Source organism: Chenopodium album, chromosome 21 (genome assembly GCF_948465745.1).
Source record: "Chenopodium album chromosome 21, dcCheAlbu1.1, whole genome shotgun sequence".
Classification (NCBI taxonomy): Eukaryota; Viridiplantae; Streptophyta; class Magnoliopsida; order Caryophyllales; family Amaranthaceae; genus Chenopodium; species Chenopodium album.
This window is the reverse complement of record NC_137854.1, coordinates 7,419,928-7,443,932: the sequence shown is the minus strand read 5'-3', so window position 1 is coordinate 7,443,932 and position 24,005 is coordinate 7,419,928. Positions and strand designations below refer to the sequence as shown.

The window sequence follows — 24,005 nt, the reverse complement described above, 5'->3', positions numbered from 1 at the left end:
TCTTCGTACGGGGAGGGTAATAACGAGATGCAATAGTGCCAGGGAGCTCTATCCAGTTACAACCCATACTCCAAGCACATGTCTAGCCACTTCTCTTACTGCAGTCAACCCGTGGCATGATCGTCTAGGACATCCCGGGCCTTCATCTTTACAGTTTCTTAGGAGCAATAATATTATTTCTTGTAATAAGGAGCACGACCCCTCTCTTTGCAATTCTTGCCAAATAGGAAAACATGTTAGACTTCCATTTTATGATTCAAATAATAATACTGTGTCTGCTTTTGATATTATTCATGCTGATTTGTGGACCTCTCCGATTCGGAGTATTAATGGTCATAAATATTATTTGGTTCTACTTGATGATTTCACACATTATGCTTGGGCTATCCCTCTTGCTTATAAATCTCAAGCCTTCCAATCTTTCTTACATTTTCGACAATATGTGCAAACTCAATTTGAACGTCCTGTTAAATGCTTTCAAAGTGACCATGGTCGCGAATTTGACAATGACCCCTTCAAAAAAATTTGCCTTGACAATGGTTTGGCTTTTAGATTTTCTTGCCCTCACACTTCATCACAAAATGGGAAATCCGAAAGAATGATTAGAACCATCAACAATATCAAACGCACTCTATTATTTCATGCCTCTTTGCCACCTTCATATTGGTCACATGCTCTAGAGACGGCCACTTATCTTCTTAATATTTTGCCAACTAAATCTCTCAAGCACATGACCCCGGCTCAAGCTTTGTTTCGTAGAAACCCTTCATATGATCATTTACGGGTTTTTGGATGTCTTTGTTTCCCTAATCTTTCCGCTATTGCTCCACATAAACTTGCTCCTAGGTCAACTCCTTGTGTCTTTTTAGGGTACCCCTCTAACCACCGAGGTTACAAATGTCTAGATCTTACAACACGGAAAATTATTATTTCCCGTCACGTAACCTTTAATGAGTTTGTTTTTCCCTTTAAAGACATTGAAAAGTTCACTCTAACGGATTATGATTTTTTGGGCATTGATGATAGATCTCCTCTTCTAACTCATATTTTACTGCAGCAGCCCATGTCCACAAACCAAGTCCAAGCCCACGCTCCCCACCCATTGGGCGCTAGAAATCCAGCGGCCCAAACAGTGGGAAACCCGCCAGACCCAGCAGCTGGGCCTCTTGGACCAGCGGGCGATGGACACCCAGCGGCCCAGACAGGCTCCGCCAGCCCAGGTCCAGCGACCCACATTTCGGGCGCTGGATCTCCTCCTTCCCCGCAATTGGGCTCAGCGCAATCTGGGCCCAATTCTCCTATGGCAGCTTCTAGCCCACCAGTTTACACCCCTCCACCTCGCCAATCATCTATTCTTACTCGACCCAACATTCTCACATCACCCCAAATGCAGACGAGATCTCGTCATGGCATTATTAAACCAAACCCAAAATATGCCCACTTAACCATTGAGCATAAATCCCCTTTACCCAAAAATCACAAACAAGCCCTCCAAGACCATAATTGGAATGCCGCGATGTTTGATGAATATAGTGCTTTAATTAAAACAGGGACTTGGGATTTGGTACCTAGGCCTACGGGGGTGAATGTTGTTAATTGTATGTGGCTTTTTAAGCATAAATACAAGTCTAATGGTGACCTTGAAAGGCACAAAGCTCGTCTTGTATGTGATGGCAGGTCGCTGGAAATTGGAGTAGATTGTGATGAGACTTTCAGTCCGGTGGTCAAACCGGCTACCATTCGTACAGTACTCAGTTTAGCCATGGCTAAAAAGTGGTCCATTCATCAGTTAGATGTTAAAAATGCTTTTCTCCATGGTGACTTGCAGGAAACAGTATATATGCATCAACCTCCGGGTTTTGTTGATCGGAGAAAACCTGACTTTGTTTGCCGTCTTCGCAGAGCCCTCTATGGTTTGAAACAAGCTCCACGAGCTTGGTATCAGCGTTTTGCAAACTTCTTGATCAAGTTAGGTTTCGTCATTGCCAAGAGTGATACTTCTCTTTTCACTTTTCGGCAAGGAGATGATTTGGCATATTTATTGCTTTATGTTGATGATATTATTCTAGTTACATCTTCTGACAGGTTGCGCATGGGAATTATTTCTAGCTTGCAGAAAGAATTTCCTATGTCAGATCTAGGGCCACTGAGCTACTTTTTGGGAATTGCGGTTACCCGCACTCCCTCTTAGGGGTGAGCACAACCAGGTACCCGGTTGATTTCGACGGACCCGGTCTTGGAACTGGTTGTACCGGGTCCTGTATACTTGGAACTGGTCTTGGAACTGGTTATACCGGGTCCTCAAATTTTGGACCCGGTATTGGAACCGGTGGGTACCAGTTCCAAATCCGGGTACCCAATTTCTTTTTTCTTGTTTTACTTACTATTTTACTAAAATTTTAACCTGCTATTTGAACTTGTCTTGTCTACTGTCTAGTGTCTATAGCTTGCATTGCTTCCTGTAATCTCCAAACTTAGAAAAAAAATAAAAATTGAAAAAAGGCTTTATAGCCAATTACAAAGTATAAATTAAAAGTTTTATTTTCAAAGTTCCTAAACATAATTAATAAAATAATAATGTCTTGTTAATAAAGTTCCACAAAGTCCATACAAACATCATCAAAATTTCAAGTTTACAACAAACTGACATAAAGTCCACAAACAACATAAAAACATCCTACTTTATTACAAGGTGAGATCTCTTGATTCCAAACATGAAGCACACACTTCACAAATTTCCTGTAAACAAAAAGCACATATATTAAAATATTAAATCATTAGAGTATATATATTAAATCACAACCAAAATTTGAGAAATAAAATATAAAAATGAATATTACCACATCAATTATTTCCAACAATGTCATTAACTTGTGGGATTCCACTATCACCCAATTCTGAAAAATCGTAAACAAGATAATTTAAGTAATAAACTTAGCAAGAGAAATAAAATATAAAAATAGATAATAGATGATAAATAGTAGTACTACCTTCTTCATACTTCTCGACATCCTCTAAAAAGCGCTCAATATCCACACAAATATTAGAAGCTCTTAGCCAATCTTGAGCACAAACTAAAGCTTCCACCGTCTTTGGCCCCAAACTACTACGAAATTGATCGAGTACTCGGCCGGATGTACTAAATGCGGACTCACTAGAAACGGTAGAAACTTGAATAGCTAAAATGTCCTTAGCTATTGTTGCTAACACCTTGTATTTGTCACTTTTTTCCTTCCACCATTGAAAAATATCAAACATATCCCCATCAACCCTTTTCTCCCTAACTTCTTCAAGATAGTTATCCAACTCACTTTTTTCAATAACCCCTCCTCCACCGTCTTCCTCATCAAACTCATCATAAAACTTTTTCATTTGCTCATTATTTGGTGCTATTGAGCTTTCTTGACCATTAACATTCATACTAGAATGATTAAAATCATGAACAACATTCTTGAGAGAAGAGGCAAGAATTGCATCATAATAGTCAAACAACTTTCTAAGAATGTCATACAAATCGTCACACATAACATCCACCTTAACAAAGTCACGAGGAAAAAGCTTTTTAAAAGAGTACTTCAGAAACCTAAGCTTATATCGAGGATCTAAAACAACCGCAACTAACATCATAACATTTGTCTTAGTAAGATCTCCATAATACTTATCAAACTTGTCCCTCATTAGCTTACCCATAACACGAATATCTATATTTGAAGAGTTTTCCCATTCTAACAAAGAATTCAATACACCCAAAATCTCATGAAAATGCATGTTTAAAGTGACATACAAACTTCCCGACATCTTCTTTGTAGACTCATAAAATTGCTTTAAACACAAAGCCAAAACTTTAGCATTTCCCCAATCCTCTTTTGTTGGAACTCCATCCTTAAGTTCCTTACTAAAATCCAGGTCATCTTCCTTAAATCTATTAAAAGCTTTTTCAAATTTCAAAGCGGTTTCAAGCATGAGATATGTAGAATTCCATCTAGTTGACACATCAAGACATACCGAGCTTTTACAAGAAACTTTCACAAGCATAGCAGAGTGTGCAAACAATTTTGCTCTAGAAGGAGAGCTCCTCACATATCTAACAGCACTACAAATATTAGCAATCGAGTTTTTTACCGAAGATAAACCATCTTTCACAATCAAATTCAACACATGACAAGCACATCTCATATGAAAAAATGAACCCTCCAAAACAAGTTTATCAAGAAAATTAGCTTTCAAATAACCAATTGCCACATCATTTGAACTTGCATTATCAACCGTTAAAGACAACAATCGATCCTCAATTCCCCATTTAAGAATGCATGCTTCAACAACTTTTCCAATCTCCTTACCTTTATGACTATCCATTAATTGAAAATTCAAAATCCTTTTTTGCAATTTCCAATTATCATCTATGAAGTGAACAGTCAAACAAAGATAGTTAAAATTTTGAATAGAAGTCCAGCAATCAGTTGTTAAAGATACTCTTGATTTTAAACATTTAAGTGTATTCTTCAACTTCTCACTTTCACAAACAAATAGATTTTTCACATCTCTTGCAACAGTGAACCGTGAAGGTATATGAAATTGAGGAACAGCAACATGACAAAAATATCTAAATCCTTCACGCTCAACTATAGAAAATGGTTGTTCATCAACAATAACCATTTTTGCTAAAGCAAGTCTACATGCATCTTGATCAAACTCCCAATTAGACATCACAGTAGAATCAGATGGAGAAGCTTTAAACATAGAAATGAGTTTTTGCTTATTGTCAATATTTGTAGGGTACTTTGGACATGACTTAAGATGCTTCTTTAATGATGAAGTTCCATTATTAGTGTTACCTGTTAAAATTTTGTCACAATATTTGCATCTAATCTTGACTATTTTTTTGGTTTTCGGATCTCTAATGTCCCAAAAATGGCTCCAAAACTCAGACTTCCTCTTATCGCCAACTGTGGTTGGTTCGCTTGTTGCATTCCCAACACCGGCATCACTTTCATCATCCATAGGTTCATGACGTTCATGATCCATCACTAATCTGAAATAAAATTAAAATTATACATTGATATATAAATAAATAGGAGAGTAATAATGTGTACATTCTAGCAAGTAGGTTCGGCCATTACTAGTTTACTACTAGCTTCTTAAGTAGAGTATACATTATTAATCAAATTCATTTTCATAATTAAATTCTATTTTGCTCCTTACTGCAATGCACTCACCACCACCTCCGACCACTGTCCTGACTTACAGCAGACGACAGAAGGTCAGAAGCAGCAGCAACATCAGAACAACAACAATAACAAGCCATGTTTACAAGGGACTAAAGCAGCAACATAATTAAAGTAGTACCGATAGTAATTAAGGCCTTATTGCCATTTCTATGTTGTATTGGTACTTTGGTAGTATATATAGAAGTAGTTTAGCAAATGGGACTAAAGCAGCAACATAATTAAAGTAGTTTATCGTTTACAAGTTGGTAAGCTAATCAAACATCAAACTTTCTGCCTTAGATCACTGTCATTTACTCATTTACACGCTTATTCGTTGCACTTACTCAAACTAGCAAGTAGAAAACTAACTACAAATTGACAAATTTACGGTATACATATTTACAAAAAAAAAAACACAAATTTTTAATCTAAAAAAATAGTACAATTAATCAATTATCATAAACATGCGAAACTCAAATAATTTGCGAGTAAAATAACAAAAAGAGCTTGAGAGGAGAAGAACCTTTAACAATATGAGCAAAAGCTGTGAGATCTGAGAGCTTCAATCCGAGTGGTGAGAGTGTGAGACCGTGAGAGCAAGAACGGAGCCGTCGTGATGGAGGGGTGACCAGTGAAGGGGTGTTTTCTCTGTTGAGGTGAGAGAGTATGTGATTCAAAGTGGAGGCTGTGAGATTTTAGGGTTAGTGAAGTGAGAAAGAATATGACTATATGAGTACATTAGTATGTTGGGCTTATTTTGATTTGAGCTCTAAAAAAAGATACAAGTATTTGAACTATTCAGCAAATTAGCTCTAAAATGTCCAGTTCCAAGACCGGGTACCCGGTTATATTGGTTCCAAGACCGGGTACCCGGTATTGGAACTGGTATAACCGGGTACCCGGTGGGTACCGGGTCCAAAATTTTAGGACCCGGAATTGGAACCGGATCTAACCGGGTCCTATATTTTGGACCCGGAATTGGAACCGGTACAACCGGGTCCGGGTCCGGACCCGCCGGGTCCTAACCGGTTCCAGTTCCAGTACCGGGTACCCACAGTTTTTGCTCACCCCTACTCCCTCTTATATGTTATTGTCTCAGCAGAAATATGCTCAGGACATCTTAGAGCGTGCAGGTATGAGCTCTTGTAAACCTGCCGCCACTCCAGTAGACACTAAGTCCAAACTTAGTGCCAATTCGGGTTCTCCGTTCCGGGATCCTACTTTGTATCGCAGTCTTGCAGGTGCTCTACAGTATCTCACTTTTACTCGTCCAGATATTGCTTATGCGGTACAACAGGTGTGTTTATTCATGCATGATCCCAGGGAGCCGCATTTTGATGCGTTAAAACGCATTCTGCGTTATATTCAGGGTACTATTGATCATGGTTTACATTTATATCCGTCTACTCCTTCTCGCTTGATTACTTATACTGACGCTGACTAGGGAGGTTGTCCCGACACTCGTCGTTCCACGTCGGGTTACTGTTGCTTTCTTGGGGACAACCTCGTTTCCTGGTCAGCTAAGCGTCAGCCTACTTTGTCTAAATCAAGTGCAGAAGCAGAGTATCGAGGTGTTGCAAATGTGGTTTCTGAAGCTTGTTGGCTTCGGAATCTTTTATTGGAGTTACATTGTCCTCTCCGCCAGGCTACTATTGTTTATTGTGATAATGTCAGCGCTATCTACCTTTCTAGCAACCCGGTTCAGCACCAACGCACCAAGCATGTGGAGATGGACATCCACTTTGTTCGGGAAAAAGGTTGCATTGGGTGAGGTACGGGTTCTTCATGTCCCGTCCAGGTATCAGTTTGCAGACATCTTTACAAAGGGCCTATCGAGGGAACTGTTTCTAGACTTCAGATCCAGTCTTTGCGTACGACCTCCTCCCGCTACGACTGCGGGGGTGTGATAGATATTATTGTTAGATAATATTTGTCGGATATATTTGTATATTTTGTATCTTTATCATTCTAGATCTCCTATCGTGTTGAGGACTAGTCTTGTAACTCTATATATATTGATCAATAGTACACACTCCAATTTGAGGAGTTTTCCCGAAATCTAACAGTTATGATCAGTGAAAAATCTCGTGAATCCAATTACAGCCAAAAAAATTCATCTTTTCTTGCATAAAATAAATATACATACAGTAGTTATTATCTGGACAAAGACCACGTCTAAGGTTATGATTTATGAATATCATTTACTTGCCTGCACGTCTGCCAATCAAGCTGCGTTAAATGGAACTCCATTATGTTGGAGCTAATTTAACCCCTATTCATCTACTCGTATTTATTTGATCACATTTTTCTTTTTCTTCTCGTCGAAATTATGATAATGAAAATTACTATAATGTAATTGTACTTAACTCGATAGATTTTACGTACTTTGTATACGGAGTAATTTTTTTTGTATACAATAACACAATACAGTACAACATTAAGTTGGTCATAATCATATGTAAAGATGGCTTGGTCCAACATGAAAAAAGCACAAGTAAAGCATCAATTTATGGCGAAATACAATAAGACACGACACATAAAGGCCTATACGTTCTTGTAAATAATTTCTTTCAATTAGCCTAGGATGTAATTCGCTCATTATTTATAAAGATCTCTTTGTCTTTTTTTTAAAAAAAAAAAAATTAAAATCATGAACGTGATTTAAACGTGTCTATTACAACTAGGGATGTCAGTGGGGCGGGTCAAGTAGGAGACCCGCCCCATCCCCGCCCCAGTGGGGCGGGGATGGGGATAAAAACCATACCCGCCATGGGTGATGAGGCGGGGGTGGATTTTAAGTTTTACCCGCCCCACTTCGTACCCGCCCCATCCCTATCTCATATCCACATCTATATTGTTTTATACTATTTTATAAAATAATTACGTGAAATAAAATACTAATTATAATACTTTGTACTACACTTATTATATTATAAACAAAAATGTGTGTAATATTAAGAATTTTTTTTAATATTAAAATCCGTATTAATTATGTAGGTTTGTCTATTTGAGAGACGGAGATTAGGTGGGTCTTGGGTGGGGATTAGGCGGGTATTTGGTGGGGATTAGGTGGGGATGGATATCCAAGCTAGTGGGGGGTGGGGCGGGGATGATTTTGGAGTTGTACCCGCCGGGGCGGGGATAGGGATGAATATTAGACCCGCCGTGGGGATGGGGATGAAAATGTTAGGTGGGGATGGGGATGAGAAGGCCAACATCCGCCCCGCCCCGCCCCATTGACATCCCTAATTACAACAACATATAAAGGTGGAAAGTTGGAGTCAACTCTCAGAATTTTGACTATGGGTCTGTTCTCATATGTTAAAATTCAGTTCAGTTCAGTTTAGTTAAGCTCCAAATTTCCTTCTCTTATAAAATATTCATTTCAGTTCAGTTCAGTTTAGCTGAATTCAGTCAATGAGATCAGGCCCTATATGGTCGGAAAATAGGTAGATACTCCATATTGTTTTTAATAAATTTTTATTTTAACATACTATTTGAAAAAAAAAAAAAATCCAATAAATTTTTATTTTAACATACTATTTTAAGCATCAACTTCTTTTTTTAATTAATTTATTTATTTTATAACATATACTCATCTGTACTTGTATGTAGTACTTTTACAGGTTAATAAAATCCCATTCGAAATTCCGAACACCAGGGCGGTAATGAAGGACAAAAGGGGGCCATATGCCAAATTGCCAATTCCTTTTAAAAATTTCCAAAGTTTTATGAGTAAATGAATATTATTTCATCTCTAAAAGGGCCCCGATTATAATCATTTGGTCGTTTAGCTAGCAATTGTTTTTACAAAAATTATTACCCCGTATTATTGTTTTATTGGGAATGTGCAAATGTACTACTCTATGTTGCACAGAGAATTATGTTGCACAGAGAATCTGATCTCAAAAGTTTGTTTTATGATGATCTTATTATCATTTCTCTTCTTTATAATTCTATCAATTAAATATTCTTACAAGTATATCTTACTGTATTTTAGTACTCCTACTGGCTTACAAGATAACAAGTTAGATCATAATCAAAGCTCGAGTGAGGGATAGCTCAAATGGTTAGAGCTTCAATCCCGATTCCAAGAGATCTTGAGATCGATTATCATCGTTTGCACTTGTGACTCTCTGAACACTAAAAATACCAAAAAAAAAAGGAAAAATTGGCCGCAACAACACCAACTATGACAAAGGTGCGTGTAGCAGCACAACCTTTCAAGGGTGCACTCAACATCACAAACTATGCACTTGGGTGCACATAACAACATAAATGACATTGGCAAAATGTAGATTTCTTCTAAAAGTGAAATCTTAAATATTTTTAATGCCTTTTTGTTTAAAAATATTTTTGATTAATTTCATTCTACTTAATTTTCCATTTTCCATCACATGTAATTAAATAACCATTAAATTGAATTATTTCAAAAAGTTTTCGCCATTATTTTCTATCGTTTGTTTCTTCAATTACTTTTTTTACATCTCATGTGATGATTGACTTAGTTTCCTCTTCCATTATAATTAATTTTTTCCCTTTAAATTAATTCTCTCTTAACCTCCACAATTTAAGTGTTGTACATCAAAAACAAAAAAATCAATTTGACATATCCTAAAATCCAACTCTAAAATTATTTTTTGAATTAAGTATTTGAAATCACTTTGTGGGTTTTGATATTAGTATTTAGAAAGTTACCTATGTATCCTGAAATCTTGTAGAATAAAGGTATTTAAATGATTTTATTTTTTATTTTTTATTTTATTTATCAATTTAGTATTTAACTAGGTGGAAAGAGATAGGAAACTAAGTCAATCATGTGAGATCGATATTAGAAATAGTAATTGGAGAAGCGAACAAAGGAAAATAATAGCACAATTTTTTTTTTTAAGGAATCCGCTTAATATAATGGTGGAGGTCAAGAAATGCTTAAATGAAAAAAAAAAAAAAAAAAAAGGTAAGGCTAATTTAGTTACGCATGATGGAAAATCATATATGTTTAAATAATGTTTAAACAATTATATAAAATAATAAAGATTCCACTTTTTTCCATGCAACCTTAGTTCATTAGTGTCATTTATGCTAATATGTGCACCCAATTACATAGTTTGTGCTGTAAACCGCACCCTTAAAAGGTTGTGCTGCTACACGCACCTTTGTCATAGTTGGTGTTGTTGCGGCCAATTTTTCCAAAAAAAAATCCATGCTCATTTGTGAAAATGGTAGGGAATTCACCTTTCAACTATGAGCTCACAAGCTTAAGTCTTCCTATTTACATGTATGTATTGAATTTATGTTTGTTTTATTCTCATTTTGTATTTTTTTGGTGTTAACTTTAACTTTATAAAAATAGGGTTAATTTAGGAATGCATAACAAATTCATTTTATTTTTGCTCCAACGAACACGAGATTATCGGTCAACTATATAAGTGTCAATGATGACAAGTAGTGAATGGTAATAGTATGATACTAATGACACATTGACACGATACCTCATCAATTGCCAAATAAGTGTGAAATAACGGTGACACGTGAGGGTTAATATATGTCACCATTGAGCTTCAGTACTACCTCAAGACTCAAGTCCTTAATTAACATAGAAATGGACTTGGGATGAACTAATGCTTAGTAAATAGTATTGACGTATAGGGCCAGGCTATTAAACCAACTAATGTTCTTGAATTCAACCTAACAGCCACAAACATACTATCTAAAATCTAAATGTATTCATTAATTTATTCAGTTGATTTATTTCCCTTCAATTTCAATTTATGACATGTACAACAGAGTCAATTTCTGGCACGAGTAAAGTATGATTAATAACAATCATAATTGCACTGAGATACAAATAATGTAACACAGGAGAATTCAATCACATATAGAAAGAAAAATAAGTCATATTGCCATTTTGGTCATATTAAGGAAACTAATTAATTTGGTTAATGCATGGTTGATCGAGGTGGTTTATGTCTTTATGATATACAAGTACTCGTGTGTTCTTATCCAAAACAATCACAGGTAATTTAATGTCACATCATCACCTCAAGCTTCCAATCCCTTATATATGGAGTATGAAGTTTTTAGTTGGACATATGACTTTTTATAATCTCTCTGAATTCTTATTAATATCCCTTTATTTGTTGTAATTAATAAAAAATAGAGATACTTCATAGTATTTTTTTTAATTGTTTATTTGATGGAAGTTGTATAAAATTTGATACTTTGAAAATACATGTTGAAAATAATTCACCAATATTTTACATTATAATGTACTTCATATGATATTACAACATGTATTAAAACATAGTCAGAATTAATACTTGTGGAATATTGCAAAAGTCAAATTATGTGTATGTGTGTTAAGAATAGTCAAGTAGGATCTGTTCTGTTCTCCTTATTTCCACTTATTTCAGGTGTAATAAGTTCAGATAAGTTAAGTCAAGTTCAGATTAGTTCAGATCAGGTCTAATAAGTTCTAATAAGGGTTACCCAAATACAAATTTCAATTAAAATAAGTTTTAGTAAGGTCTAATAAGTTAAGGTAAGTTCAGATCAATGAAAATCAGGTGAATCTAACACACCCGTAGTTAACGTGGACGAAGAATCATCACAAGAGCGGTGTAGTATCAACAAATCAACAATACATGGTGGACAAGTAATGGTTAGGGGAGTTGGGGGCTTGGTGGCGGTAGGCGGTACCAGCGGTGGTAAGCGTGGTAGAGACTAGAGATAGCCATGGTTTTTTTTTTATCAAAATTGGAATTGGGGGCCTTGGGGCATTCTTTGAAGCTTCAATACTTTTGTTGGACTAACTACTAGTTACAATACCATTTACCATGATACTATCTAATCACTCAACGGTTCTAATGGGTATAAATATAAATAGATTTACGAGAGACACATTAGATAGGATGAGTGGTGGGAATATGCAATGATATATCATGCATATATACATATACTCGTGGTAATATGAAATTAGTTTTTTCTGTAGCATTATCTATATTTATAAACAATCATCGTTTAGTCCTACTGGCTTCATAACAAGCATAAATTAGGTCAAATTAAGAGGTGAAAATATGAAATTTAATTTTACATATTTGTGATACAACATAAACTTGTATTTTCTCAACCAATACTATTTCCAGTTTTCAATACCTGTGTAATACTATGATTCATTTATTTATTTTGAATAATCATGACAAACAAAGTAACAAAATAATTTATACATTATACTTAATACGGATACTATATGATTTACAGAGTATATGTCGTGAACTCGTGGTACAACCGATTATACATTGAAAAAAGGGTGAAATAAAAAAGTCATGGGAAAACGACATCAAGTGTTAGTACCTCATCAAATTTAAAAATTTGAACAAAAATCCTGCAGATTCCAAACAGAGTTGGAGTTGGTGTCCCTTTTCTCTCTCATCTGCCGTCTGCTCCCAACAAGGTGTAGTAGTAGTAGACGAACTTCTTCTGAGCCCAGCAAACATAAACAACAACAACATATCCTTCTTTCTTTCTTTCTTTCTTTCCTTACTAAATTTATTCACATTATTCAACTCTCGTGACTATCACTTCTTTTTCCCTCCTTTCTTTACCTTCATTTTTTTTCTTTTTATTTTATTTTTATTTTCTCTCTCCTCCGGCGTTCAAAGATCCCTCATTTTCTCTCTCATTTCATCAAAGGTCGACGCTTTTCTTCAATTTCTAGCTTCTGCAATCCTTTTCGGGTAATGGGTACTTTTAATTTGATCTTCCCGTTTTTTATTTTTATGTACATTCGCTTTAATTCAATTACATTTTTTGCAAAAAGATCTGTTCTTTCGCCCATTTTTGTTTTAGATTTGCTGTATTTTTCCGGGTTGTGGTTGAAGATTTCTGCATATTCTATTGCCACATTTTCTGGGTTTGTTTTAATTTTTTTTTTCCAAAGATAAAATTTGTTTTAATTTTTTGCTGGGTTTTTTCCTCTTTCTGATTAATTAATGGGTTTAATTTTAAAAACCCAGCTGAATTTTTTGTTCGGCAATTAAACCCAGCTATTATTTTTCCTTTGCTAGCTTTAATTTTTATTATTTTTTTCCACGTTGATTGTAGTTGATTCATGAAGGTTCTTTTGTCAATTTATCATGTCTTATTGTGGGCTACTACTATACAAGTTAATTGGGGTTTTGTGGTCCATGCAATGAACAATTGAAATTGAACTAATTGCTTATTTGTTTCTGTGAGTTTGATTTTATTCCATATGATATGTACAATGTATCATTTCACAAATCCCTTTTATATGGATGGTCCATTTCTCTGAGGTTTATTTGGGTCGAATTTGTTGTAGGGTGTAAATGTATTTCTTACTGATTGAGTTGACTTTGTGCACCCCAGAATTATGATATTCTCTGTGATTGTGATCCTTTTAATGTGAGTGTGTCCCATGTATGTGAATGTTAGTCAATACCCATTTCACTCAGCTTGCATTAGTTTTTCTGTCATTTTGAGATATTGGTGTTTATGAATTCGGGGTGTGTCTGTAAATTGCAGTCTGGCAAGGGTTTGGGTGAGGTGAGGCTTGTGGAGCCCTTGAATGTTTGGAATTTGATAGTGAAATGACAATGGATCGAACACCCAATACATCTCACAGTTCGAGATTCTCTTCCATTAGTGCTAATGGGAATGGATCTCCTTCCCACTCGAGTGCCTTCTCCAATGGAGATGACTATGACAGTGATGGTACAACGAACTTTGCTCCACCGTAAGTTTATATTTACTTTGCTACTTTTTTTATTTTTATAATTGTATTGTATATTATAAGGACATAGTTTTGCATTATATTGGGCTTTATGCTGGTTAGTGGATAGTCTTAATCATCTGAAGTCTTGAATATAAAAAGTCAATCTTGTAGGATTACGCTGTTTGAGCTTGTGTGCTCAACTCACATTTGGGGAGAATGCACACTTCCTTACATCAAGGTTAAGAATTGAAGTGTTATATCTCCCTTAACTAAGTTTCAGACTAGATCCCGTGGAAGTTGGCACCATTTTTCATGCTAAGCTACTCTCTAATGCCATACGTTAATTGTATGCTTTAGTGTAGGTATAGCCGTATAGATATCAATCTAAATTATGATTGTGGTTTTACTATTTGCCTAATTGATTGAGCTTCAATCATCCCTGTTAATCTTCTAGAAGTCATCTCCAGACTCATTTTTTAAGAGATTACTTTCCCTAGGGCCTCGCTGTTCATCCCTCTCTAGTTATGTGCTCTCTAAATCAATTTTATATACCCTGGTTATGTTAACATGAGGAGCATGATATCTAACATTGCATAGAGTCATAATGATTCCCTTTTTGGGCTTCATGTTCATGCAATCTTGATTTTGTTCATTATTATTGATGAAACATAATTGCAACTTTTTCTGATAGAGAATGTACAAGCATAGTGTAGTTGTCTGTGACACTATTTGAATGCAAACAAATAATTTGGAAGTCAATATAATCTATAGAATGATAGGTTTTCTCTCCATCAATGCTTAGTATGGCATAAACCTTGAATCACATTGATTTACAACGATTTAAATTGATAATTCTCTTGCCTGAGTAACATGCCTTATAAGTGTTCTATATTCATGTGGACTCTTTGAGTTTCTTTAAATCTTTATGAGTGAATTATAAGTGACTCCTGGGTTTTGGTTTTGAATATATTGACAGTACACCAATGACATTGTCGATGTCCATTCCAGCTGAACTTGCAGGGGCAATTCCCTTAATCAATAAATTTCAGGTGAGAAATTTTCTTCAAAGTGAAGTGCAACATATTCATTCTTCACAATAATTGTACATGAAAATTAAATCTAGTTCTGTTTATATTTCTTGTATCTTCATATTGTGAAGCATGGTTTTGTCAGGTGGAGGGTTTTTTAAGAGCAATGCAGAAACAGATTCAGTCCTCTGGAAGACGTGGCTTTTTCTCCAAGAAATCCTCTGGTCCTCAGAATAGGGAGAAGTTCTCTTTTGAGGATATGCTTTGCTTCCAGAAGGTAATCTATCAGCCTTACTATATTTTACTTTCCCTGTTACTTCTGTACTCAGTTCAAACTATATTTTGACAGGATCCGATTCCAACTTCCTTGCTTAAAATCAGTAGTGATTTGGTGACTCGTGCTACAAAGCTGTTTCAAACAATTTTGAAGTACATGGGAGTTGATTCTTCAGATAGAGTTACTCCAACAAGTTTAGATGAAAGAATTGAACTGGTTGGAAAACTGTTTAAGCATACCTTGAAACGTTCAGAGCTTCGGGATGAGCTTTTTGTGCAAATCTCAAAGCAAACCAGGAACAATCCAGACAGGTGCTAAAATTTCCTACAAAATGCTACTTCTCAAGGACACTATATTTAATTATTTTATGGTATTTATTTGCTGTTCTTTTCTTGTCTTGAATAAATCTTTGGTGACAGGCAGTTTTTGATCAAAGCATGGGAGCTCATGTACTTATGTGCATCTTCGATGCCTCCGAGCAAGGAAATTGGTGCATATCTCTCCGAATACGTCCACAATGTTGCATATGGTGCAAATGTAGACCCTGACATTCAGTTGCTGGCTCAAAACACTTTGAATGCTTTGAAACGTTCTATTAAGGCTGGACCTAGGCAAATAATTCCTGGACGAGAAGAGATAGAAGCTCTTTTAACTGGTAAAAAGCTTACAACAATTGTGTTCTTCTTGGATGAAACCTTTGAAGAAATCACCTATGACATGTCAACAACTGTAGCAGATGCAGTTGAGGTACGCCTTATAAGCCATTGCATTGTGTTAATGTATCAAAATTATCCATGAAATAATGTGAAATTACATATTTGGGAGAAAAAATACACCAGCCTTCATGAATGGTGTGCATTCTTGTATCTCGTTTGGTATTAGCAATGTTTACTGGCCACTAGGCTGTTTCTGTCTTGTTCACAAGCTGCTTATATAAATACTTCAATGCTGGTTGCTACGGGTTGCAAAGAATCTGTTAATTGGTTCTTTGTTAGTATGGTGGTAAAACCTGAGACGTTTTTGTCTTTTCCACAAGCTTTAGGGTCACTTGCCCGCCCTCCACCCCCACCTCCCCGCTCTTATTTTTTTTCAATGGAACCTCAGTTTGATTGCTGGACTTGCTTTTTTTATAATTTCTTTTAAATTTCTTAGTATTCAGCAAGAAAGAGTAATAATACAGGATGGATTTAGAATGCAGTTTTTGTAAACACCCTTAAGGTCTTTTGCAAATACTTCATCTTGCTTTGTTCCCTGAATGAAATTATCAGGCAATTTCTTCACCTGGCCATTTTCCTCATGCTTTGTTTTCCCAACTTCACCTTATATTTGTTTTTCACTTATACAGACAGTATAAAATTGCTATAGCTCCTTTTTTTTCGTCAAGACAAAAGGTGGCTAAAAAAAATTGACCTACCTCCATGACTTTATTCGTTTGTAGTACTTATTTTCATAGCACATTATGAATGCAAGGCTGCTTAGTTTGAGATCAGAAATTTAGCAGCAATGAAGGTTGTAGCAAACCTTCCCCTTCCATACATTGCTTGCTTGCTTATAGAGTTTGTGTTCGGCATACTACTCATGGTCTTCAGGCAGTTTTGAGTCTTAGGGATCATGGGTATTTTTCCTGTATTGCACATGTAATCACTGGAAAGATTTGTAATAAAACCTTTTCCTGACCTGACAGAGTCCAATCCTCTGGTGAATAACTTTGATGATATTTGTTAAGTCTGCTCCTTATTCGGGTTTGGTTTGCTCGTGTGTTTTGTTGTTCTTGGCGAATACTGAGGAAATGCTTAATTCTTATTTCTAATTGTTAGAATATGCTGATTCCAATTTTTTTTGTTCTTGTGAATGTTGCTGCGACTAACATTATCCTTACCATATTCACAATTTGATTACATTCGTTAAGTCTACTTCATTGTCGGAATTAGTTCTTTTGCGCATTTCATTATTCTTGGTGAAGAATGAAGAATTGCTTAATTCTAAATTCTATTTGTTAGAATTTGTGGATTCCAAATATTTAGTTCTTATGAATGTTGCTGCCACTAACATTTTTCTTGCCATATTCAGGAACTTGCAGGAATCATCAAACTCTCTACATACTCTAGCTTCAGTTTATTTGAGTTTCGCAAAGTTGTTCCAGGTTCTAAATCAAGTGATACCGGAACTGGTATATATTTTGATCCTTGTGATAGCCTAAAATAATTTATTCTCTTCCTAGATGCTGAACTTGCATTCCCTTTGCGTTGTCACAGAGGAGTATATTGGGTTAGATGATAACAAATACATTGGCGATCTCCTCGCGGATTTCAAAGCAGCAAAAGAGCGTAGTAGAGGGGAAATCTTGCATTGCAAATTGGTTTTCAAAAAAAAGCTATTTCGGGAGTCTGATGAAGCTGTGACTGACCCAATGTTTATGCAGTTGTCGTATGTTCAAGTATGTGACTTGCATCTATCATAAATGTTCAAGCTTCTGATAAATGGTTATCAAGTTGTACTTTGAATACTTACAGAAAGTTGAATTTTTGTGCTGCAGTTGCAACATGATTATATATTGGGTAACTACCCTGTCGGAAGAGATGATGCTGCACAGTTGTCCGCTCTGCAGATCTTGGTTGAGATTGGATTTGTTAGTCACCCAGAGTTGTGCACGTGAGTATATCATGTTTGATGGTTGTGAACTTGCTACCCAGCCCTAATTCCCAGATATACTTGAAGTGCTTATTAATTATTTCTCTTAGGATGAGAATGTTATACTTATTTAGCAAAGCATTGACAATTTGGTGGGTGTGTATGCAGTGATTGGACTTCACTTTTAGAGAGATTTTTACCAAGACAAATTGCAATAACCCGTGCAAAGCAGGACTGGGAGGTGGATATTATTTCTCGATATCACTTGATGGTAAGAGTCTAGACTTTGAGATCACTTTTTTTTTTATCAAGAAATAAGCCCTATTTCCATGGTTCAAAAAAGGGGAAAATAATACCGTAGTTTTTGCTGCTGTGATTTTAAACTATCATTGACTTTAAAAGCTCAAATCCTCTTCTGTTTGGTTTGGACTCTGTTTCTTTTAACTCGCATACTCAAAGACAACCACACATTCATACACGTACACATTTATTAATGTTTGCACCAAAGAAGAATATTTATACTTATTTAATGTTGAAATTTTGCAAGTCTTTGATCACTATGGTAGAATTTAATTATCTTTCATATTACATAAAACTTAGAATGCCAATGTTATTTGTTATGTGGTGCTTACGCTTACATTCTTTTAATGCTGTTTGAAAACATTATTTGATTCTATTCTATGGTGGAATTGATTTTTTAATAAAGGGTCACAAGAGTAAATTGCAAGGAATCAGGCCAAGCCTGGTATCCGTTTCACTTAAGCAAGTAGGCCCAAGAATACTAACAATTGATGAGAGGGAAGTTGTTAAGAAATCAGTTTTGGGGGAGAGGGTAAAGTAGTAATTCATGAATAAGTTAATTATTGAGTTTGTTATTTTGATTCCTTTTTCTAGCAGCTTCTAGAGTTTGCTGATTAATTTTTGGGTATTAATAGGAGATGGGGGTGAGGGGGAATGTATGCAGAAATTGGTTAAGGAAAGTTGTTTGGAGAGCACCTTCCTCTCGAAAGAAGGCTCTGTATTATTGAATGCTCTATTCGATAATACAATCTATCCCTTGGCTGCCATTTTCTACCTCTTCCTAGCTTATTATCTTACTGTTCTCAAGCTAATTCCTAGCATAAATTCCATGTTAGATGCAATTAAAATTCAAGTGCTGTGTTTTTTACAGGATAAGTTGTCCAAGGAAGATGCCAGGCAACAGTTTTTAAGGATCTTGAGACTGCTTCCCTATGGCAATTCTGTGTTTTTTAGTGTCCGCAAGATTGACGATCCCATTGGCCTTTTACCCGGGAAGGTCATCCTAGGAATCAACAAGCGTGGGGTATGTCGTATGTTCTAAAAGAAATAACTTTATATGGTCTTGGCCATTTTTTGATGTCCTAATACTCAACATATCAATTCTTGCTATTCCTACAGGTTCATTTTTTCCGACCAGTTCCTAAAGAGTATTTGCATTCAGCGGAGCTGAGAGATATTATGCAGTTTGGTAGCAGCAATACTGCTGTGTTCTTCAAAATGAGGGTTGCTGGTGTTCTCCACATCTTCCAGTTTGAGACTAAGCAGGTTCACATCTCCTCTTATTTGGTGGTTGATAGCTGATTTGGATGTTTACTGTGCACTAAGATTTACACATAATCCAGGGTGAAGAAATATGTGTTGCTCTTCAGACACACATAAATGATGTAATGTTGCGGCGCTATTCTAAAGCAAGAACTGTTGCCAACAATGCAACAAATGGAGAAGCTCCCAACAGTTCTAAGCCTCCTGCTGCTACTCCTACTGCTGAAGCTTATGAGAAGCAACTTCAAGATTTGTACAACTCTATTGAAGAATCTCAAAAGCATATCGATCAGGTATGTGATTCCACCCACTTCTTCATTGTTGTATATATTCTGCTTCAAGTTTGAGATATTTTGATAGATTTAATAGGTACCATCTATTACATGTAGTTGTGAAAAAAAAAAAAAATGATAAAGTGAAAGGATGAAGCAGTGCTTTCGTTTATGCATTTGGCTTTGTTTGCTTGAAATTTAGGATGGAAGCTTTAAGCTCCAAAAGCTGTAGAAAAGTCTCAGTACTTGAAGTTACTGAAATATAGAAATTAAATTATGTATTTTGGTAGAAATGTTGCTGTAAGTTAGATAATATGGTTTATGATTGACATTAATCTATGTGTTTGCTTATTTCAGTTATCAGGAGAGTTAAAAGAAAAACAAAACGTAGAGGAGAATTTGCAAGAAGAGTTGAGTGCCTTGAAAGAATCCTTAAAGATTGAGAGGCGAAGTGTGGGAAAGATAACAGCTGAACACGACAGATTGAGTTCCTTATACGATGAAAAGGAAGCTGCACTTCAGGTATGCAGTATGCTTCCTTTCTGTCTAATTACCTGCAGCTATGATGTACTTTTCCTGTTTCATTTTTATGATATAATTTGTACTGGCCAGTCAGCAGTGATGGAAAAAAATAGCCTGGAAGTGAAATTAGCAAAGCTCAACGATACATTGTCTGAGCAAAATGCGCAGCAGGACTTGCCAGGAGCAAATAATCAGGTAAGTAGGACACTTAAATTGCACTTATTCGTAGCTTCTTGCATTACGTGCATATCAATAACCGATCATGTTTAAGCAGGATTTGTGTAAAATACAAGATGAGTTGAGAGTGCGAAGTGAAGAATTGCATCGTGCTGAACAAACAGTGAAGAGACTTGTAGAGGAGAAGTTATCAATGGAACAATATATTCGAAGGCTTGAAAGGAAACATACAGAAGAGGTAACACTATTCCTTTGGTTTTGGTGGTTCTTATTTTCTTGCTCTTGGACATTAGATATGTAGTCATACAGAGGAAGAACACTATGCCTCTGGTTTTGGTTCTTTATTTGTTCTTGTTGGATATTAGATATTAAGTCATATTGCTGATTGATTTCAGAATGAGAACGTTGGGAAAGATTTTGAGAAAGAACGACAAACCCTGAAGCTTCAAATCTCTGAACTTGAGAAGAGGTTGGAGGGGATGAAAAATGATTTAGAGATCGCCGAATCAAAACTTGAAGCCAAAGAGTCGGATCTGTCGGTCTTACAAAATAATCTGAGAGAGCTAGAGGAACTCAGGGAAATGAAAGCGGTAATGTATCTTAATCTGTTGAAATTATTAATAAGTTACCTCTACATATTCTAAGGTCTCTTTCCTCGTTGCATAATTTTGTTCAGTTGTGAGATGTGTAATGCCTTGAAGCTGTATATTATTGCTTTCTTGTAGGATATTGATAGAAAAAATGAGCAAACTGCTGCTATCTTGAAAATGCAAGCTGCACAATTGTCCGAGTTGGAAGTGCTGTATAAGGAAGAACAAGCAGCGAGGAAGAGATATTTTAACATGATTGAAGGTTGTTATTTAATGTTAATGGACATCAATTACACTTTGCTGATAAGAGTTAAAATTGATATGTATTGACTTGTCATTTTACTTTGTACAGACATGAAAGGCAAGATTAGAGTCTATTGTCGTGTAAGGCCACTAAGTGGTAAAGAAAAGACTGATAATGAAAGGAACATTGTCATAAGCTCAGACGAATTTACAGTTGAACATCCATGGAAAGATGAAAAGGCAAAGCAACATATTTATGATCATGTTTTTGATGGAAGTGCAACCCAAGACGATGTTTTCGAGGATACCAGGGTAAGTAATGATTAGTAAATGTAGCTTCCATGTTAAGTGTCTTTTCATTCTTTTACGGTGTATATTGTTTTCTTTGAATGCATGCTTTCATTTGTTTTAAGAAAGAGTGAGTTTATGTAATCTCATACTTCTGTAGTCTTCTGGTGATTCAGCATGCTAGTCTTAAAAGTAACACAATATGCTATCAAGCGTTGACTATATAAATTTCTAATTTTATGCAGTATTTAGTGCAATCTGCTGTGGATGGATTTAATGTTTGCATATTTGCCTATGGTCAAACTGGTTCCGGAAAGACATATACCATATATGGAACTGAAAGTGAACCTGGACTTACCCCACGTGCCACATCGGAACTTTTCAAAATCTTGAAAAGAGACAACAAGAAGTTTTCATTTTCATTGAAGGTAGCCATCTTGCTATGCTCTATGTATCATTACTATTTTTAAAGTATTAGTTAATGTTGTCTGAAAATATCTTCAATCTTTAGAAAATTTTTCAGCCAATTCTAAGGTTAATAATAAAAATTGTGTAGGCCTACATGTTGGAGCTGTATCAAGATACATTAATGGATCTTCTAGTACCAAAAAATGCAAAGCGATTGAAACTAGACATCAAGAAAGATTCAAAGGTAATTATGCTTAGAAAATACTGGACTAGCACACATTCCCTTGTTTTGCTCATCTCTTGTTATGTTATGTATAGTTCTATTGTTACTTGACTATAAATTCTTTGTAACTTAATGTATTAAAACTGTTTTTTTACTGATACTGATAGTTTCAACATTGGTGTAGGGGATGGTAAATGTTGAAAATGTGACAGTTGTACATGTCTCTACGTACGAGGATTTGAGAAGTCTTATTCAGAAAGGATCCGAGCAAAGGCATATATCAGGAACCCATATGAATGAGCAAAGTTCAAGATCTCATCTTATACTTTCAATTATCATTGAAAGTACTAATCTTCAAACGCAATCTGTATCTAGAGGAAAGGTAATGACCTCACCTAAGAACATACAAGTATTTATTTTACATGTGTGAGTTTTATAGCGTATTAGTGGTGGAAATTGCAGGGATTTTTCTCCAGCTGACTTTGACTGTATTGCTGTTTCTAGTTAGATATTTCGTATATGATTTGTTAATCTTTAGTTCAACCCTTGCAGTTAAGTTTTGTTGATCTTGCTGGATCTGAACGAGTGAAGAAGTCAGGTTCTGCAGGTAGTCAATTGAAAGAAGCTCAAAGCATCAACAAGTCACTTTCGGCTCTTGGCGATGTTATTAGTGCATTATCAACTGGCGGGCAGCATATACCATACAGAAATCACAAATTAACAATGTTGATGAGTGATTCTCTTGGTGGCAATGCGAAGACACTGATGTTTGTTAATGTGTCTCCTGCTGAATCAAATTTAGATGAGACCTACAACTCCTTAACGTATGTTCCACCTTCTTTACATGATATATGTTTGCTCCTTCTTATCATGTCTTCTGAATCACATAATTTAAAAATAGAAAATAAAATATAGATCCTTGGTGTGATTGTTGTGTAAACTTCAGCATCACCCAATTATTTAGAATCTGTACACTAAAGATAAAGGAGACTTCAGACTTGTTCCTGACATGCTGTAGCTAAACTGACGTGTCATTTGATTGTTACTGACGTGTCATTTGATTTTCATATGCTTCAATTCCAGGTATGCATCTAGAGTTCGATCCATTGTAAATGATCCGAACAAAAATGTTTCCTCAAAAGAAGTTGCTAGGTTGAAGAAGCTCGTTGCTTATTGGAAGGAGCAAGCAGGCAGAAGAGGGGATGACGAAGATCTCGAGGAGATCCAAGATGAAAGACCAACACCAAGAGATAAATCTGATGGCCGTCATTCCATGTAAGTTGTATATCTTGTTACCTTGAAGATGGACGAGTCAATTTTCCTGAGCCGGGGATACCTTGGTTGAGCTTTAGGAGTGCCTTGTGTTCCTCTATTGTGGTTGTCTGACAGAGTAGTTGTAGATCCATGATGCCATTGAACCATCTTGCTCTAGGTTTCATGTATGTCAGTCTCTTCCACTTTCAGGGCTTTGGTGGTTATGCGATGATCATCGAACTGTATAGGCAGAAATATGAAATTTGTGTATATTTTTTGTTACTCTTCTTACATTAACATTTATTTTTTTAATCTCGCCTTTATTAGGTGTTTTTAACAGTAGGGAAGCCTTTGCTTTCTGTCTCGATATTATTATTCGGAAGTTTTACAGTTAGGAAGATTAGGAGGGGTAGTTTAAACCTATATTTCCTGGCAAACCAAGGTTGTCCTTGTTTGTCTATTTTTAGATCTTGGGGAATTTTCATTTCCCTTTATGAATGATTTTGTACATATACTTGACCAGTATCATTTTCATCTTTGCTTTCGTTTTCAATATTTATGAAAGATTTGTACTTTATTTTTATGTTAATC

The 24,005-nt window shown here is 35.8% G+C and overlaps 1 protein-coding gene across 1 annotated transcript; it reads left to right on the top strand.

Moving 5' to 3' along the window:
• The first annotated feature begins 12,615 nt into the window (after positions 1-12,615).
• On the top strand, positions 12,616-23,967 carry LOC145600219 (kinesin-like protein KIN-14E). The gene is made up of 24 exons (XM_081656122.1): positions 12,616-12,943; positions 13,749-13,959; positions 14,915-14,987; positions 15,112-15,243; positions 15,316-15,554; positions 15,663-15,990; positions 17,314-17,413; positions 17,499-17,680; positions 17,780-17,895; positions 18,043-18,145; positions 19,046-19,198; positions 19,294-19,440; positions 19,518-19,730; positions 20,067-20,231; positions 20,322-20,426; positions 20,506-20,646; positions 20,804-20,998; positions 21,134-21,260; positions 21,351-21,553; positions 21,775-21,957; positions 22,086-22,181; positions 22,345-22,542; positions 22,713-22,984; positions 23,244-23,967. The coding sequence occupies exons 2-24, from the start codon at positions 13,814-13,816 to the stop codon at positions 23,437-23,439; spliced, it is 3,813 nt and encodes a 1,270-aa protein (XP_081512248.1). The 5' UTR covers positions 12,616-12,943; positions 13,749-13,813; the 3' UTR covers positions 23,440-23,967.
• Positions 23,968-24,005: the final 38 nt, after the last annotated feature.

What these genes read in the sequence shown, in the direction of transcription:
- LOC145600219 (XM_081656122.1), top strand. Translation starts at nt 13,814, where the DNA reads ATGACAATGGATCGAACACCCAATACATCTCACAGTTCGAGATTCTCT. An exon ending in ATATGCTTTGCTTCCAGAAG is followed by an intron (nt 15,244 to 15,315) that starts GTAATCTATCAG and finishes ATATTTTGACAG; the next exon opens with GATCCGATTCCAACTTCCTT. An exon ending in AGTTTTCATTTTCATTGAAG is followed by an intron (nt 21,958 to 22,085) that starts GTAGCCATCTTG and finishes AAAATTGTGTAG; the next exon opens with GCCTACATGTTGGAGCTGTA.